General features: G+C 38.9%; 3 protein-coding genes across 5 annotated transcripts in view; 2 read left to right on the forward strand and 1 right to left on the reverse strand.

Annotated features, from left to right (window-relative positions):
• Positions 1 to 67: 67 nt before the first annotated feature.
• On the reverse strand, positions 68 to 6,854 carry LOC109531143 (cytoskeleton-associated protein 2). Of its 2 annotated transcripts, none has more exons than XM_019895254.1 (7): positions 6,745 to 6,854; positions 5,858 to 5,940; positions 4,233 to 5,032; positions 3,833 to 4,148; positions 3,694 to 3,754; positions 699 to 942; positions 68 to 606 (listed from the first exon to the last, which is right to left on the reverse strand). In XM_019895254.1, exons 2-7 carry the CDS (start codon positions 5,900 to 5,902, stop codon positions 342 to 344), a joined length of 1,731 nt encoding a protein of 576 aa, XP_019750813.1. In that variant the 5' UTR covers positions 5,903 to 5,940; positions 6,745 to 6,854; the 3' UTR covers positions 68 to 341. The 2 variants fall into 2 exon arrangements, with proteins under 2 accessions (XP_019750813.1, XP_019750814.1); XM_019895255.1 differs by having other exon boundaries at positions 5,858 to 5,956; positions 6,743 to 6,853.
• Positions 6,855 to 7,947: 1,093 nt separating this feature from the next.
• Positions 7,948 to 12,184, forward strand: thap12a (THAP domain containing 12a). Of its 2 annotated transcripts, XM_019895104.1 has the most exons (5): positions 7,948 to 8,197; positions 9,356 to 9,470; positions 9,618 to 9,716; positions 9,855 to 9,885; positions 9,966 to 12,184. In XM_019895104.1, the coding sequence occupies exons 1-5, from the start codon at positions 8,112 to 8,114 to the stop codon at positions 11,777 to 11,779; spliced, it is 2,145 nt and encodes a 714-aa protein (XP_019750663.1). In that variant the 5' UTR covers positions 7,948 to 8,111; the 3' UTR covers positions 11,780 to 12,184. The 2 variants fall into 2 exon arrangements, with proteins under 2 accessions (XP_019750663.1, XP_019750665.1); XM_019895106.1 differs by lacking the exon at positions 7,948 to 8,197 and having other exon boundaries at positions 9,456 to 9,470; positions 9,855 to 9,889.
• Positions 12,185 to 12,834: 650 nt separating this feature from the next.
• LOC109531074 (uncharacterized) overlaps positions 12,835 to 17,193 on the forward strand; it is a 20,822-nt gene continuing 16,463 nt past the window's right edge. Inside the window, exons 1-4 of the mRNA XM_019895103.1 lie at positions 12,835 to 13,174; positions 15,976 to 16,096; positions 16,749 to 16,847; positions 16,937 to 16,970. Of these exons, the coding sequence (XP_019750662.1) occupies positions 13,080 to 13,174; positions 15,976 to 16,096; positions 16,749 to 16,847; positions 16,937 to 16,970 (349 nt within the window). The 5' untranslated portion in view covers positions 12,835 to 13,079. The remainder of the gene's footprint in view (positions 13,175 to 15,975; positions 16,097 to 16,748; positions 16,848 to 16,936; positions 16,971 to 17,193) is intronic.

Raw genomic sequence — 17,193 nt, forward strand, 5'->3', positions numbered from 1 at the left:
TTCCTTTCCCCCCATATTTTCAAATGGACAAGTGGTATTCATATAAAAATAAATAAAATAATGAAACTTTTGTTAAAAGGTCAGACAAAGTTGCCTTTATTGTAGTGAGCTACTATAGTTGTGAAAATATAAGTAAAAGTCAGTACATTCAGAACTTAAAAGTGGAAAGGCAAATGTTAAAATTTCATCAAAACCAAAAAATAATAAGATCACTGGATATATTAAAATTAGTAGACAAAAATATGGTCACATTGTTTAGTTTCAGTCCGAAAATATATACACTTTTTTTTAAACCAACAATGTAATATAGTGTATTCAGTACAGACATACCATGTGCATCATTACAGTTTGACCTGGTCTGGCAGGTCATCCGTAAGAGCAGAATTTTTTCTGTAGACATAAGCATTGAGACTGTCATCCAGTTTTACCAGCTCGGCCAGCGATGACACACACGGGTCATGATCGAGCACGGACGACGGCAGATATGAAGATTTGCGCTCGATGCGACGGGAGCGGCGCACGGGCGTCAGAAACTTCAGATCTTTGATGTTGCTTTTCCGCCTCGAGGTGCTTGTCTGGACCTCGCCTTCGATTGTTTTCTTCACGCTGCAACATATGAAGGTCATAAAAGTTTTGACATCTCGGGTTGAGTTCCCCTTTCACATTACAATAGGATGTTAATTCTATGATTGAGATACCTTTGCAAATATGGTGTTGTTTTGATACTGTATTTTACAACGTAGGCATGACCCATCTGTGGTACGCTGTCCATGTCAGAATCATCACATTGAACTTCTTCATCCATCAGAACTTTCTTTTTACTCTCATCTGTCAACATCTCCTTGGCATCTACATTCTTAGACACGTCCTTGACACATCCATCCTCCGTAGCTCCTTCCTCCTCTTCAGCAATGTTGCACATGTCTGTGCTCTGTGGTAGTTCTGGGAAGACATTGGCATCAAGTTATGCAAATCATCACAAAATTAGACTTTGTACCCAAGATCTCTTCAGATCCAGAAATTTTACTTGTGAGAATTGGAAAGCGGCGCACACAAGGGATGGACGGATTACACCGTTCAGCAAATTTAAATCAAATGTGGCTCAGTGGACCCAAAATGTATTTTTTGACGAAGACTTCTAAAATGTTTTTACTTTTGCCGTAGCACATTAGGTTTTTGAAATATTTTTGTACATAAGTTTGACCTATAAAAGCTTTGTCAAAATGGATTTTACAACTATGACGTTTTTTTTTTTTTTGCGACAACGTGCCCTGAATTCATAAATGTATCAATTATAAAAGCCTAATGAAATGAAGAAAACCATTAGGGCAGATTCAGAATCAGCGCGAATAATTCATCTCGAAAAGTTTACTTGCATCGCTGATTAAAAAAAATTAGTATAACTTGGTTAACCAATGTTATCAACCGACCCCATTATTACCGCCCATCTTCAGCAATATTGGCATTGGAATCATCTGGAAGTCACTCCTAAAACCAGCTTTACGTTCCTATTATCACAGTGTTCGTTCATACAGATAGAACTTTTTTTCTACTCTGTAATCTGTTGCATACTGCAGCCATTTAACGTGTCAAGTACAGCTCGATTTGGTTGGAAAAAGCTTTCAGTTTTCAATCTCATGTTGCACCGCTGCGACTAGGTGGCAGACTGAGCAAACCTACGGGGAAGCGAATCACAATACGCCGTCACCTTACATAACACACCTACGGTGCCTAAGAGTCAAAGAAAATAAATAAATAACGGGGTGGGTAATTGCAAATAAATACTGTTGTGTTGGGCAAGAATGTACTAACAAGAACAAACCCATAATTATTCATAATTATTTACTTTGTACAATTTTTTTTTTAATCGCTCAAGCCATGCTGGGTTCACCTTCAAACTATGCAAGCACAGCAATTATTAATTCGAGCCACAAAGAAAAGCAAAACTGACAATCACAGCTTTTTGGGGGATGTTTTTTTCCAGATAATTGAACAGAGAGGTCCCAGAAAGCTTCATTGTGCTGCCTACGTCACCTGCAGCCAGGTAGTCGGCAGATCGAGACGAGACGCAGCAGAATCTCGCGATACTAAGCTCAGCAACTAGCTTTGGTTGGCTATTACTGCCTGCTAAACACGTTGCCATTTCGCTCTTAACTCAACAGTTACAGCCTCCATGGCAGCGAATAAACTACACTTCTTACAAGTATCGTTCTCACGAAGGGATTACGAGGAGTAATTAACAGAGGGAAAGCCGGAGAAGCCATGCTAATTTGCTAAGCTAACGTAATGTCAACGTGAAAGACCGGAATTAAAGTGCTTGGGTGACGGAGTACACTTCACAGAGGTCTTGCTGGAACTGCGTCAAAGCGGCGCGTGTCCAACGTTGATCAGCAAAAGAGCAGCCAATTTCATAAGGGTCTGCAGATACATTTTATTCAAACTAATCACACAGCTCAACTAAACAAAATGTTAGGGTGTCTCGTACGTCAACCAGGAGGAATGGACTCCAAGATTCAACGTATTATAATGAAGATAAGCAACCGAGAAAGTGAATGCACATTCTATGTTGGATGAATATTTTACAAATGTGATTTGTTTTCACGATACAGTACTGGGATTTGACTTGGATTTTTGAGATCTGCAAAACAAATGTTTTCACAATTACATTACAGTAAACCTCATCTTTTCATTTTTTTTTCATCACCTTCTGCCAGAAACTTTTTTTCTGCCTCATTTAGATTGATATCCACATTTGTGCAAAAATATGCAGGCTACTTTGCTTTTGTTTACATTTGATCATTTTATTCAGCAGCACTTACTGACTGCATTAACCTTTTTTGGGGGGGGGTCCGTTTAATGTCACTTCAACATAAAATGAGAAAAGGTAAGCAGTCATAGTGTTGTATCACGGTATATCATTATATAAAATGGCCAATATCATGATATTTTTTTCCCCCCATATCATCCAACACTAGTATCAAAACTACCTTAACTTGAGCCAGGAAAAGCCATTTTGGCATTTCAAGGCACTCTTCAAATGAAGTTATTTTCTGACACATTTGACTCCACCCATTAAAGTAAACGAGTTTAATATTTCCATAGTTTCATTATGATCCTCACTGTTTCAATAAAACTTTACAATGATTCAGTGTGTTGACCAGAGTTGGCGTTAAGAAATAAAACCCTGTCTATGTGCCATTATAATCAGGCCCAACATTCTGCTGAACCATCTGTTATTATGCGGGGGTCCTCAGTTTATGACTGAATTTTGTTCCTATGACAACTACATAACTTGAATCTGTGCTCATACCCTTACATACAGGGTTCCCACTTCTGAAATTATTTTCCAGTGCATTTGTTTCATCTGATACAGTACAAGTCAAATTATCACAACAGACACGAATAAATTCCACGCGCAAGCTGTTTGAATGTACAAAATATAAAGTGCAATTACACTTATAAATAAAAATAATTGCACCTTATACTTTGTACAGGTGGCTTTGATGTTACAAAATAAGACACCAAATTGACAAAATACCGGTGCCACCCTCTTGTTATTGAGTATGACTGGACCAGAGGACACCTTGTATTATAAAAGTATTTTTTTTTCCTGCTTGTATACATTGTTCTGGTATAAACCATCTTGTTCTTTTATGCTACACTGCATTTTACACTCTATAAAACTGCACTCACCATCCTGATATTTTGAAGGCGTCTGCATGGCTTCCAGAACATCACACAGGTTCAGAACAACCTAAAAATACAATAAAGAGCAATGTAAGTGTTAAACGCAACAAAGCATAGTGCAATGGTATTATTTGAATTCCCTTACATCATCAAATCCATCCTGCGCAGCAGGCAAATCCAAATCAAAATTTTCTAGGCCGAAACTTGTGTTCATTTTCACTGGAGGCTGCATCTCCACAGTTTCAGGAGCTTCCTGGGCAGCGTGCTCCGGTTTTGGTTGGCCCAGACTGGGCTCTGGTTCTGTCTTTGCATCATCCTGCTGTCCCTTAACATGAGCCTGGGATTTCATACTGGCTTTAGGATTTACAGATGCAGATATTTTTGTTTCTGTGCGTGTGCTTGTCATAGCCGGTCTCTTTAGAGTCTTGCCCTTGGAAGCCAGCCACACAGCTAATTTTGCCCTGCAATGATGAGAAAGTACTGAGCATGCCTCACCGGCAAAATGTTAAGCACAAACAATCAGGATTTTAGATGAAGACTTTCACCTTCTTTCCTCTGTCGTTTCCGTACATCTGTACTGGCTGAGGGTGCTTGTGACAGGAGGCTTCTTGACCTTCTTATCAGTTATGGCAACCTTTGGCTTGGTGGGTGCCGCTGTTGTGTTTCTGGAGCTGGTGGGTCTTAATGTTGCCGGGACAGTAGAGGAGGTCGGAGGGCGGGCAGAGCGAGGCCCTGGAAGACGGCCACTAGGTCCAGGTTTGGATGCTTGCGCGCGTCCATCCAACAGCGATTTAGACGTCGTTGGGGCAGATTTTTGGAGGTTGCGTCCAGGGACATCAGCAACAGACTTTGACCTGCTTTTTGTCAAATTCACAACCTTTTGGCTCTCCGTTTTGGGTGGTGCTGGTTTTGACCCCGCCCCTCGAGCTGTCGCACTTGACTTCCAAAGTGATCCAATTTTTGACTCCACAATTTTACCTTTGTAGAGGCCGGGGGCAAATTTAGATGAAGCCACTGCAACCGGTGCCCTTGTGGTATCTGTAACTACTTTTTCATTTTTCACTATCTGCTCAGCAAGAATGGCCCGGTTCCGTGCAGGTTGTTCGACCTCACAGACAGCACCACCATTCCCATCTTTGTGTGTGGACTTGCCTTTCAGAACCTCACCAGATGTCGACTTCGTGTCTTGTATTTTGGAGGTGATTTTACTGACACCATTTCTAACCAGGATCTCCTGTTTCCTATTGCTTTTACATTGGACAGAGACAGCTGATGTTGATTTTGAAAAATCTCTTCTGATGAAAGACTTGACTCCATCACCAGGCTGAGCATTCTCCTTATTTCCCTGAAACAATTCAAAACAAACTTTTAGAGCAATCAAAAAAAAAAAGAAAATTACAACCTTTCACCAGATGCTTTAGACTGGTTTGGCACTGCAGATCCAAATTCCCAATTCTAATTTAATGCCTTTATCAATCTACATGGATATTTCAAGTGACAAATAACCAAAATGGCTAAGTTTACACTGAGAGAAAGAATAAAACAACCCGCATTCTTCAAGTATAGTGAAGCACGCATATTCACAGGAACATGTCCTCTGTTATTGACATAAAAAACTCACATACAGGCATTTGCCATTTTGATTATCAGGGCAAAGCCATGCTTCATTAAAGTATCTTTTGTAAAAATTCTCAACCAGATCAATTATTTCCGGTTGTTTGAAACACTATCTGCTCGTCACCACTTTTCTCCCAAAGAAAAATGAAAAAAATTGAGTTTCAGCAAACAAGAGGCACTACTGCTGAGCATTGTTGTATGCCTCGTTGTCAGGCGTCCAATCAGTACAACAGTGTTTTCCTTTTTTTTTAGGGATGAAGAAACAATATTGATGTTGCAGCGGAGGTCCAGCCTTTATTGTTTTGTGTCCTCGGATAACGGTACGTCTGTCCTCACCAGATAATATGTTTTCAGTTCACATGAATGCATCTGATGTGGCTTTAAACAGGCTGTCACTGTGAATGAACAGCTTGCTTTCATCAACATTTTCGGAAATCGATAAATCATGTCTACATATTTATATATATGTAACTAAGCAATTACATGTAATGTCAGTTTTCCATCATCGGCCCTCTTTAAATGCTACTCGCAATAAGGTGACAAAGAAACTTACTTTTCTGTTGGCTGGGGTTTTTCTTGAAACAGCAATGTTGCTCATGGTGCAAGCGCAACCTCGAGATATTTCACTCGTTTGTCCTAAAACATAAGATTAGGACCTTCTAATAATTACAATAAATCATAAACTCCACTCAATATATCAAACTGAATACATCAGATCGAATCCACAATTAAATAGTATAACCTTAAACTAAAACAACAACAACATAGTTTTCTTTTTACTGACAGCGTATTGTACACTTTCAGCATGACTGCAACATTTACTGTGTGACTAGAAGATGAAATAGAAAATGCTGTAAATTTATCTGGAGTAATTGGCCAATCGGAGCCGTTCACGGCAAAATAACATGAATTACCGGTCATGGTAGAATAACCACCGACATTATATTATCCACTCAATTTTTTGTCGTTCAAGAGAGAGACCGGCGTAATTCTGATCTTATTCACTCAATTTTTTTGTCGTTCAAGAGAGAGACCGGCGTAATTCTATTCACTAAGACAATTACTTGATGGAAATTATTAGTATGAGAAAGCCCTTTGATCGCGATTTAGCCGTTACTCGTAGTTGTCTGGAGCAATTTCTGCAGGAACTGAAGATGTTGCTCAACTCAACTAAACTGTATTTATAGAGTACTTAAAAACAACCACCGCTCTAAACAAATTGCTGTACATGGAGCAACAATAATGCATACAACTACAAACAATAATACTGTGCCATAAATGAATAGCAAAGGCTGTAGAAAGCACAAAAACAGGACTAAAAATCAAATCAAAGCTCATGCCGAGCCAAACTATTATTAGTTTGCTTGAATAGCGTCAAACATTGCGATTTATAGCCTCGTATGAACAATGACATCAGTCAATATATCTAAAACAACTTACCCTCCGATTGAACGTGTGTTGTAAAGTGGAAGAGCTCAATAATGTGGCAAAAGTGTGACACAAAAAACAAAACCGGCTACTTGGCTTGAAATGTATCATTTGAGTTGCCGCTACTACACTCTTATTGGTTAGGGTGATCTCGCGAGGGTATGAAATCAACCAATAGGATGTGTCAAAACAAGGCAAGAGATCGAAGCACCGCACTGGTTTGAATTATTTTGAAACGAAATAGCATTCCAGTATTACTGGTCACGAATGCTGTTCCGCCTTAAATTACAGGATACACAACCAGGGGTTTAATAAACAAAAATGAAATTTACTGAGGAAACGTATTTTTATTTTTATCTAAATGTATTAATGTATCTAAATTTACGTTCATCAAAATTAGATAAAAAGTAAATTGTACATGTTGGAATTTTTTTTTCTTTTATTGAGGATTCAGATTTAGTCAGTCCAAACAATGCAAGCATTATTCCCAAAACAAATCGGATATTGTTTCCTCTTCATTCGACCAAAAACAGCGCAGTGAGGCCATGTTAATTGTATATTTTCGGGGGTAGGGTAACACTTATGAAATATTTTGAAATTGACCTCTTTTATTTTGTTTCTAATCAAATATGGTCTAAGCAAGAACCAATTAGTTTTCCAGTCTTTATCTTCATGTAAATGTAAAAAAACTACTGCAGGTTTGGAAACACGTTTTTGAACGCTAACTACAGTAGGAGGTGCCTGCACGATTTCCGGTGCACATGCTTTATTTGCTTGTATATTGGAGATTTGTCGAAACATGCAAAGTAAAAAATTGATTTGATTGAAAATAAATAGATCCATCAATCACACCAAATTCTACAAAACGGACTAACCGCGATATTCAACGTCATCCTGTTGTCTTCCAGACACTCTTATTGTGTGACGTCATTAAAAGACAGAGGCTCCCGGGCGGATTTTTTTTTTTTTTTTTTTTTTTTTTTTTTTGGGATTGTTGTTGTGTTTGCCGTAGTTAATTCTCGAAATAGTCGAACTGTTTGCGCACGAGCCCGTGATATCGCAGGATTCCCAGAACTACGCAGACCAAGCGAGGAAAGAGCTTTACTACTGTGTTTTCACCTCTAATAATAGTAAAGATACACTATAAGTGAATTCGAGACTTTGATTTAACGAGGAAGCCTGGATGTACAGTACAATAGAGTACAGTACAGTACAGCACAGAACTTTATGTATGTCAGAGGCAACTCATTTTATTTTGAAATCCACGAACGGAAGTCCACCCATCTGTCTAAAACGGTTGAGCGCTACAACTAGCAGTACTTGCTACCGTTTGAACTTCTTTCACATCACTACCCCAGTATTGAGGCAAACTACACAAAATGCAGAATCAGTGTGCTGCTCCAAACTGTACGAGTTTAAAATCGGACTTGTATTCACTCTTCAGGTTTCCGCTTGATGCAGAAAGGTAAGCCGAATCTGATTACTCGCTCCTCAATGGAAATGTCTCTAAAAAATAATTAATCGTAGCATTGGCGTCTGTGCTTTTGTTTTGACATTGAAATGTCAAGAAACCGAATCACGCCGAGCATTTTATTATATTGTGCATAAGTACCCTACTATATCAGCTTTTGTGTTCATCAGTAAACGTAAAACTATCAAACAAAACTACAGATCAATATTCACAGTCTTCACCGTCAGGCCTTTTTCGATATTTGCCACCTTTTCTGCTTTTAAATGGCCACGCACAGATGATCCGTCATTTCTACGTTCCGTTTGCACAAAGCGCAGGTTGGGAAAACAACCAAAAGAATTCGATATTTATATTCAGTACCACTTTTTCTTACATCGTGAAAAATGCACCCGAAGGAGCTTCCAGTCCCAACTTTAAAACAGTTTGTCTCCCTTGTCAGCAGGTTGGCGCTCCAATTCTAAATTAAAAACATGTGTCATTCTTCCCTCACAAGAAATACGAAGAGCCTTCAAATTTAACTAGGAAATGAAATTATTAAATATCTGTGAGTGGAGATAACTGATTTTAAAAATTGAAATACAGTACTATAAATTTTAGACTGGTACAGAAAGACGTGCAAAGATGGACAACACTTTCTTTCAGACTTCACCTCCAGGATCGAAATTGTAAAAATAAATATTCCAAGGACCACAATTGAATAAGAAGTGGAGAAAATGGACGATACATGGACAAACTTGATAGACCAATTGCTGTTGCCCAGGATTGTACTTTGTTTTATTATTGTCATCTTGTTTTCGTATGCTTTCGTGATTTTGGTTAGTTGTTTATGGTTTATATGTGAGTGCAATGATTTGAAAAGTAATTTAAAAAAGTGCCATTCCCTTTCTCTGACTGTTGTAAGTCATTTAATGTTACCTTTGGTAACCATATATATTAGGCTCCCTTGTCCAAAAAAATTGATGAATGATGTAATGTAATACAAAACATAAAAAAAAAATAAAAATTTGGTCTTCATACCCAAATTGTATGATTCATCCCAGTAAATGCCAAGTACGTCTAATTATAATTTGCAAAAATGTACAATTTATTGGAAACAATATATGATTGATATATTTAAAGAGTATGAAATGAAAGTGTGACTTCCCATTTCAGGTGTAAAATGTGGGTGGAAAAATGCCAGCGGGAAGACCTAGTAGACAAATCACCAGAACATCTCTTCAGATACTATCGACTTTGTGCAAAGCATTTTGAAACTTCTGATGATAGTGTAAGTCATGTGATGAGATCAAATATATTAATTTTCCATTGTTAAGTCCTGTGTGTATAATGTTTAAACATTTACCCACAAAGCTCCATCCATGTATCAAATCACAACTGTTTGCACATCCTGTTTTAATGTGGTTTTGTTTTACAGAGTGAGCCGGTTACAGTGATAAAGGATGATGCCATACCAACTATATTTGATGATCCCAACAAACTTCAAAATGCGCAAGTAAAGCGCAGTAAAGAGATGGTATGTATTTAAAAAAAAAGAACCCTCTTTGACACTCTTCAAGCAAACTAATAATAATGGTGTAATTCTGGTGTGAACTATTGCTAACATATATATATACCCCTCCCCCCTCTTTAAAAAAAAATATATATTTTCAAGGATGAAGATACGAAGACCAGGGGAAGAAAAAGTGAGTAAAATGTGCACTATTTTTTTTTTTAAAACAAGCTGAATGCATTATTTGGTTCTCCACTTTTTTCACCCCTTCAGAAATCAAAAGCTCTCAAGCTGAAGTGGACAAGGAGGAGCCAAAAACAACTCCAGAGGAAGACACATACAAAAACTATCTCAGGTCTTTATTCGAAGCGCTTGTGTTGTTAGGAGAGCAAAACATTCCCGTCACCAGTTCCAATACTACTGAACAAGACTCTGTTGGATTAAACAACTTTGAGGCATTGCTCGAGTATCGCATGAGTTGCGGAGATGAGGGCATGAAGAAGTACGACGCAAATAGAGAGGGTTCGTCATCACTACAGCTCAAACAGCTGATTGAAGTGTGCGAGAAATGCATCCGGAGTAAGGTGATGGAGGACGTGAAAGAAAATGGCTTCTTCTCACTTATTACTGATGATCTGGTGAAGATTTCGGATGAGTGGTACCTCCCTGTCTTCCTGCGCTATGTGGATGACTCCAACTACCAGCGCGAGAGGTTTGTGGGTTTTTTGTCTTTCGATGGCGACGCAGACGTTTTGGCAGAGAAACTGCTATCTGAAATGATCAATGAATGGGGTTTGAACATGGAGAAGTGTCGAGGCCAAGCGCACTCATGCTCTGGAACACATTTTGCTAAAATTAAAGCATTTGCCGCCAAAGTCACTGAAAAGTATCCATTGGCCATGCTCACAGTTCGGCCGACTCAAGCCTTGAACATAACGCTCGCCAACGGGATGGCTTTGTCAGGAGTTCAGCTTGTCATGTGTACTCTGAAGAAAATTGAGTCTTTCTTCAACCAATCACCTTTACTGCGTCTGGAGTTGGAGCACGCCATTTCTGTTATTTACCCGGACAAAGAAGAGAAGGTCAAAGAGCTGAAAGAGACTTGTTGTACCGGTTGGACCAGAAGACACGATGCTTTTGAGGTGACGCTGGACCTTCTTGAGGCTTTGTTGCTTTGCGTGGACAGCGTGCATGACAATGAGGACTTGCGATGGAGCGACCAGATCACATATAATGCTTTGGAGATCTCAAAAGCTCTGGCTGACTTTGAGTTCATCATGGCCTTGGTTGTGCTGAAAAACACCATGATACTTTTAAGGGCATTTGGAAAAAACATCGAAGGGGAAGCAACAGATGTCTATTTTGCTGCTGGCAGCGTCAAAGCCGTGTTGCACTCTCTGAAGGAAGTATCCGACAATATTGACGTATACCATGAGTTCTGGACTGAAGAGGCGGTTAACCTCTCCGCCACGATGGAGATTCCAGTCGAACTTCCTCGGTCGCTCTTGAGGAAGCATCCGTCAGAGTTGGGAAGCCTTCAGCCAGAGAATTACTACAAAGAGCACCTTTCTCTTCCCGTGGTGAACCATACGCTCAAAGAAGTCACTGAACTCTTCAGTGATGACCACCTAAAAGCACTCAGATGTTTGTCGCTGGTCCCTTTTGTAGTTGAACTAAACAAGGCTGGGCAGCCTGAAGAAGAAAACATGTTGGTGTTTAAAAACGACATTCCTAACCCCGGTTCCCTCACCGCTGAGCTGCATTGTTGGTGGGTTAAATGGAATAAAAAAGGTAAAGGAGAAGTGTTGCTAAGCAGTCTGCAGGAAACGCTGCAGCAGGCTGACGTGAAGTTCTTCCCAAACATGCTAGCTGTCCTGAGACTACTGGGCGTCTTGCCTACTTTGGCTCTTGATATCAGTTGTGACGTGGCGTACAAGCGCTTCAAGATGTACATGCAAAACACCCCTGATGCAGCTAAATCAAAGAGCCTGGCTCTTCTGAACATAAACAATGACGTGGGATATGATTTGGATTCAATGGTAGAAGTCTATATGAAGACATACCCCGGCGGCGATGATGCTTTGTAGTTTTGTTTTTTTTAAACATTTTTTAACCGACTAGTTTTGAGGGAATGGTGCTCAATGAAATTATTTCCCTATGTTCTAGTCCTCCAAGCGCTAAGACTGATTTTAACATGTTAAGGTTTTTTCCCCCTCTCTTGTCTCTAGCTCTCTCTTTGAGATGAAATGTCAATGACTCATTAAAATTAACATTGAATACAAAAGTCTAAAAATGATACATTTGCCAAGTGCTTTAAATTATCCAGTTAGGAAGACAATTGTGACAGAAGCATCTTGTAAATGCCATTCAAGTTTACAATTATTCAAAATTACTACTGTGACAATCTCATTCGTTATCCACATTCCATAATTGTTTACATTTTTTTGTGTTGTGACAACTATACATTCTAAAATAAAATGTTTTCAAACGTTTGCATTATTTCTGTTTAATATCTGACTTTTGATCAGACTAAGCAATACAGTACTTTCTATTGTGGCTTTTCAGTAGATTGAGGACAATCATTAATTATCAGCACTCATAACTGGTGGTTAACTTCACTGTACTGCGCATACTCAGTGCAAAAAACCCCCAACAACCTTTTTGAAACCGAGAGCTACTTCTTGCATACTACATACTCCACAAATTACTTTTAATAATGTAATTATGAATTATGAAGCTGTTTCATAAAAACATCCACCTTTTATGAACTGAAGCCTTGATTCATAAATATTACTAGATATATTCCCTTACATATTATATTATGTTATTACTGTATTAGTATTATGAAAACCTGATGTGCTACAGAGTGCAGATTTGTAATGAGCCCCCCCAAAAAATATACAAATGCTTACTTGCCTCTCTAAAAAAAACATGTTTTGACAAGTGTAATTTGTAAAAAAAATAAAATAAAATAACATCAACGCGTGTGGACTGAGCAATAGTATAGATTTGTGAAACAATATTCAAATAACCAAATTGAGACCAGTGGTTTGGCGTCGCTAAATTTCACAGACCAGAGAATCCAGCCAATGAAGGCTATTGTGCTCTCTGCTGGACAACATGTTTCATTGCAGTATCGAGTTCCTGGTTCATATCACGGTCTCGGCGACTCGTGGAACACCACGCAGCATCAACTTTTTAAGAATGTAACTAGTCGAGTCTTAACTCGTTAAAATACTTTTAACTGGAATAGTGTTGACATTTACTGTTGCTGGTAGACGTTTCGCCACGGCATGAGTCCTTAGACTCAGTGCTGGTTTCGCTCTCATTGGACTACCCAGCTAAGCTAGCTAACTGGCTAGTTAGCAAGCTATATTGCTTTCCAAAATGACTAACTGCTGTGCTGCAGCCAATTGCGACTACCAGCAAGAAGGACCTGATAGCAGCATCCCACTTTTCAGCTTTCCCTTGGACCCGGAGCGGTAAGGCTTTTTCATGGTTGAGCGGGACATACGCGAGGTACCGAGCATGCAATAGAAATATGTTAGCCATCTGCCTTTAGCATTGTCGTTAGCTCAACATCATGTTGGCTAACAGTGACACAACTCAGTTGAAAATGGCGCAGACTCACCACGCTCCTAAAATAAGTCACGGTAAAATAAAGTAAATGCATTTGTTTTGAAAGAGAAATTGACTGCACCGGTTGGTGTGGTGTAATTACGAAGCGTTCGACGTTTTGGTAAAACGGAAAAAAGAGAGTAGTTGTAAACTTTTTGTTCTGCAAATTGCAAACCTCAATTTGTAAACGACGCCTACCGGCTCAGCGCGGTAACGAAGTGAGACTAGTTGAACTCATTACCCCACTTCAAAAAAATCATCGTGCCACTCAGCTTTTCGTAGGAAAAGCATCGGAAAACTTTGTAAACAATTAAGTCGTATTTCATTTCAAACCACTATGAGCAGTGCGATTTTGTTCTTTTTCTTCATTCCGGGCAATCAAGAATGACTCGCCGTGTATCTAATCCGATAACTCGGAGTCCAAAGTCGAATCTTAAAATGCTCCAATAATGTAGTTGCATCATCAAATTTAAATTTGAATTCACTGTCTCTCAACTTCAAGCCATCCACACCCGAAGTACTGCAGGTACCCCTGCAAGGTTTGTTATCTTCTTAAAAACAACCTTGCCGCTGATTTGTCATTAAAATGTTGCATAACAATTAACATATGCGAACGGCGTTTAAATATAGGAAGGAAGCGAAGAACACGCCAAGAATGCTGAAGTTAAGAGATAAGTGAATCACCCAATGAGCTGTTTATTGATACGTTAGGCAAATGGGGAGGAGGGTTAAAAAGGAGGAACTTAACGAAAGGATAGGAATTTTTTTATTTTTTTTATTTTTTTTACAAATTCAACACATTTATCAAAACGGAAAAAAAAACTTTCAAGACATAAGTATGCTTCTTTTAATTGTGCACAAAATGAACTAGCCACTGATGGCCAAGCGGGCGTGTCATAACTAATTCACATGTTGAGTCGTTGAGTTGATGTGTCTTAACCTCCATGGCAGAGGCTCCGTCGAACCCCCGAGACCGATTCACCGAACCCAGAGGGTTCAATCGAACCCAGGTTAAGAACCACTGTTTTAGACATTGTAAAAGTCCTAAGAGATGGGAATAAATTTAATTTGATCAAACAGCTCTCTGTGGAGCAATAGATATACACTGCATGAGTCATAATGTTAGTTAGATATATATCTCCACCACTCATGTTACAATTGTCAAAAATTAAGATCACATAGCTGTGTAATGTAAAGGAAGACAGCCGTGTGGGATATGTGGAGGTGAGCCCAAGTATAGCAGTTGTGCGCATGAAGTCAAGGCAAAACGTACAAACTGCGGAGGGGATTACGATGCCAATTAGAGAGTTTGACAAGAGGAAAAATGTTATATTAATAGTTCAAATCAAAAGAGTCCAGATAAAGTGGCAGTGGCAAAATCAATTTACCTGGCTCAGGCATATTGAGGAAGGCATGCACTGTTATTGATGCCAAAAGCACTGCCCCGCAATTGCTGCTTCCGTTGTGGGACAGCCATCACCCAACTATAGGCTGGACACACAAAAAAAGACATGAGGTAACGGCCATTCACAAAGCAGCAGAAGAGGAGAAGTTTATTCAAGATTATAGTACCTAAAAGCACTCAACCAATAAAGTTACAAAACCCGAAATAATATAGTTTAGATCGATAGTTGTATTTTTTTGTTTGGTTTTGTTTTTTACGGAGGACCCTGCAGCGTGCTCTTGCAGCACAGGTGGACACGGACCGCAGTGTACTTGAAAGCTGCTCCAAAATAATCGATGAGTGTCTCAAACTCAAATGGCCCCACCACGCAAGCTATGAGCCCATCATTCTTCCATGCAAGTTTTAATAAATGAATGCAGGGTGGCGCGGTGGTGGGGTGGTCGTTTCCCAGGCCAGAGGTTGGAGGTTCGATCCCCAGCCGGCACGACCGTGTCAGTGTCCTTGCTCCTGAAGCTGCGTCATCAGTAGGTGAAGGAGGTAACAGTGTCAAGCGCTTTGAGTACCCGAGGTAGAAAAGCACTGTATAAGTGACAGCCATGTTCCTATTGGAAATCTTAACTTAAAGTATGCTTCCTGTCAAAGAAAGCGAGTCAGTTACAGAATACCTGCACGTCATGGCGCATGGTCAGGATGATACCACCTCTGCCCCACTTTGAGCCAGGAAAAACCCTGAATTAGAATATAATATCAATTAGTAATACAATTAAAATATACCAAATAATTATATAGCCATTATCCAACGTATATTAAATAATAGACTAGCAAATATTGTAATAGCTATTGTGGTGAAAGACGGTGACAAGAACTAAGTTGATGTTAAAGTAATAAACGAGGATATACTTACAAATAGATATTTGGATCAGTAAATTGATAAATTATTATGTTTGAAATCCAATCTGATCAGTAACCGTTTCGAGGGGAAATTGGAACTGCTTTCTGAATTGCAATCATTCATGAGGTAATTATGAAGTGCAAAATACTGTATGTGAGCCAGGCTAATTAATGGCAAGTGAAAAAGAGCTTTTGTTTATCCAAAAGAAGAGATTGTAAGCTAGTCGTGACTTTATATTTACTAAACTCAAGGATAATCGAAGAAAAAAAAACAGGCAAGTTGAAATCTACTATGTACTTGTGAAGACATTCAGCTCTCCGAAGTGAAAAGGACAGAGATTTCTGATTGTGTTTTCCCTCGATTTTCAGCTGCCAACAATGGTTGACGAACTGTTGTCGCCAAGATTTGGCGTCGCAACCTCCAGAGGAACTGCACAAACTCTACAAACTTTGTGCAAAACATTTCGAGCCCTCTTTGATAACTGTTCAGGTAAAAATTATGGATGTGTTTGTTCGTCTCATACTCAGTTTTTGTGCATATGACGCTTGTTCTACACACACATTTTCATAGTTGTCTAGCAGTATATTATTTTCAGTGTTGCTGTGTCAAACTTGACATTTCGATTGGAGTTAGTGTTGTATTATTTTGGGACGGGGGTGGGGGCTGTGGGAGCTGCTTGGAAAAAAAACAAAAACATTTTGACTCCAGTTTGAACAACTGCAAATTATGAACCAAATTAAATGAAGACTAAACAATTGCATTTGTTAAATGCACACTAAAATCACATTCACATTCCCTAACAAAGTTTGTTTCTTGTGTCATCACCGATTGTTCAAAAGTGTTTTGCTCCATATCCGAAAATGCACTTATGGACCATATTTGGCCGTCAAAATTTTTTTGTGACTAATTGTCTCGATCAGGCGTCTGTCGGTAGTTGATGGCCTGACACAGCAGCGCAGTCTTGACATATCGAACGCTTGAAGATTTTTAAATATGTCTTTGTCCAATGAAAAACATGTTTGATGAAAATTGGTGAATTGTTTTGATTGAATGAATGCAAAATGTTCATGTTTTAGACCAAAAGAAGAACTTTTACTTTTAAGTCCAAGCAAAAGTTCAAGTTGTTTTTCTTCATTTCCAGAAATGTCTCTCGAATGACGATGCTGTTCCAACAATATTTGATTTTGGTGTACCCACCAATAATGAATCAACGTGTAACAGGAAACGTGCCGGAGGCCCTGTAAGTGTGTCACTGTCTGTTACAAATGTCTCTTTAATGTTTCTTTCAGATATTTAAAAAATAAACTTCATTATTATTTTAAAATACAGGTGGAAGAGGAACCCACTGTGAAGAAGACAAAAGGTAAAATTCAAAATATTGAAATCCAGATGAGAGTCTAGTTAATCTGGATGTTTTTTTAAATTGATGCTGATTCTGATATTTGGCTGAATAAAATTCTGACCATCAGTTAATTGGCTAATTAGTTAATTATATATATATATATATATATATATTAGGGTGGTCCCACACACACACACACACACACACACACACACACACACACATATATATCTTTAACTCTTTC

Source organism: Hippocampus comes, unplaced genomic scaffold (genome assembly GCF_001891065.2).
Source record: "Hippocampus comes isolate QL1 unplaced genomic scaffold, H_comes_QL1_v1.1 scaffold177, whole genome shotgun sequence".
Taxonomy (NCBI): domain Eukaryota; kingdom Metazoa; phylum Chordata; class Actinopteri; order Syngnathiformes; family Syngnathidae; genus Hippocampus; species Hippocampus comes.

Bases quoted from the DNA above. Each gene is read 5' to 3' on its own strand.
- LOC109531143 (XM_019895254.1), bottom strand. From the start codon at position 5,902: ATGAGCAACATTGCTGTTTCAAGAAAAACCCCAGCCAACAGAAAA. The intron at 3,755-3,832 runs GTAAGGGAATTC...TTGTATTTTTAG, and splicing joins CGCAGGATGGATTTGATGAT to GTTGTTCTGAACCTGTGTGA. The intron at 607-698 runs GTATCTCAATCA...CATATGTTGCAG, and splicing joins ACAACACCATATTTGCAAAG to CGTGAAGAAAACAATCGAAG.
- thap12a (XM_019895104.1), top strand. From the start codon at position 8,112: ATGCAGAATCAGTGTGCTGCTCCAAACTGTACGAGTTTAAAATCGGAC. The intron at 9,717-9,854 runs GTATGTATTTAA...TATATTTTCAAG, and splicing joins TAAAGCGCAGTAAAGAGATG to GATGAAGATACGAAGACCAG. The intron at 9,886-9,965 runs GTGAGTAAAATG...TCACCCCTTCAG, and splicing joins GAAGACCAGGGGAAGAAAAA to AAATCAAAAGCTCTCAAGCT.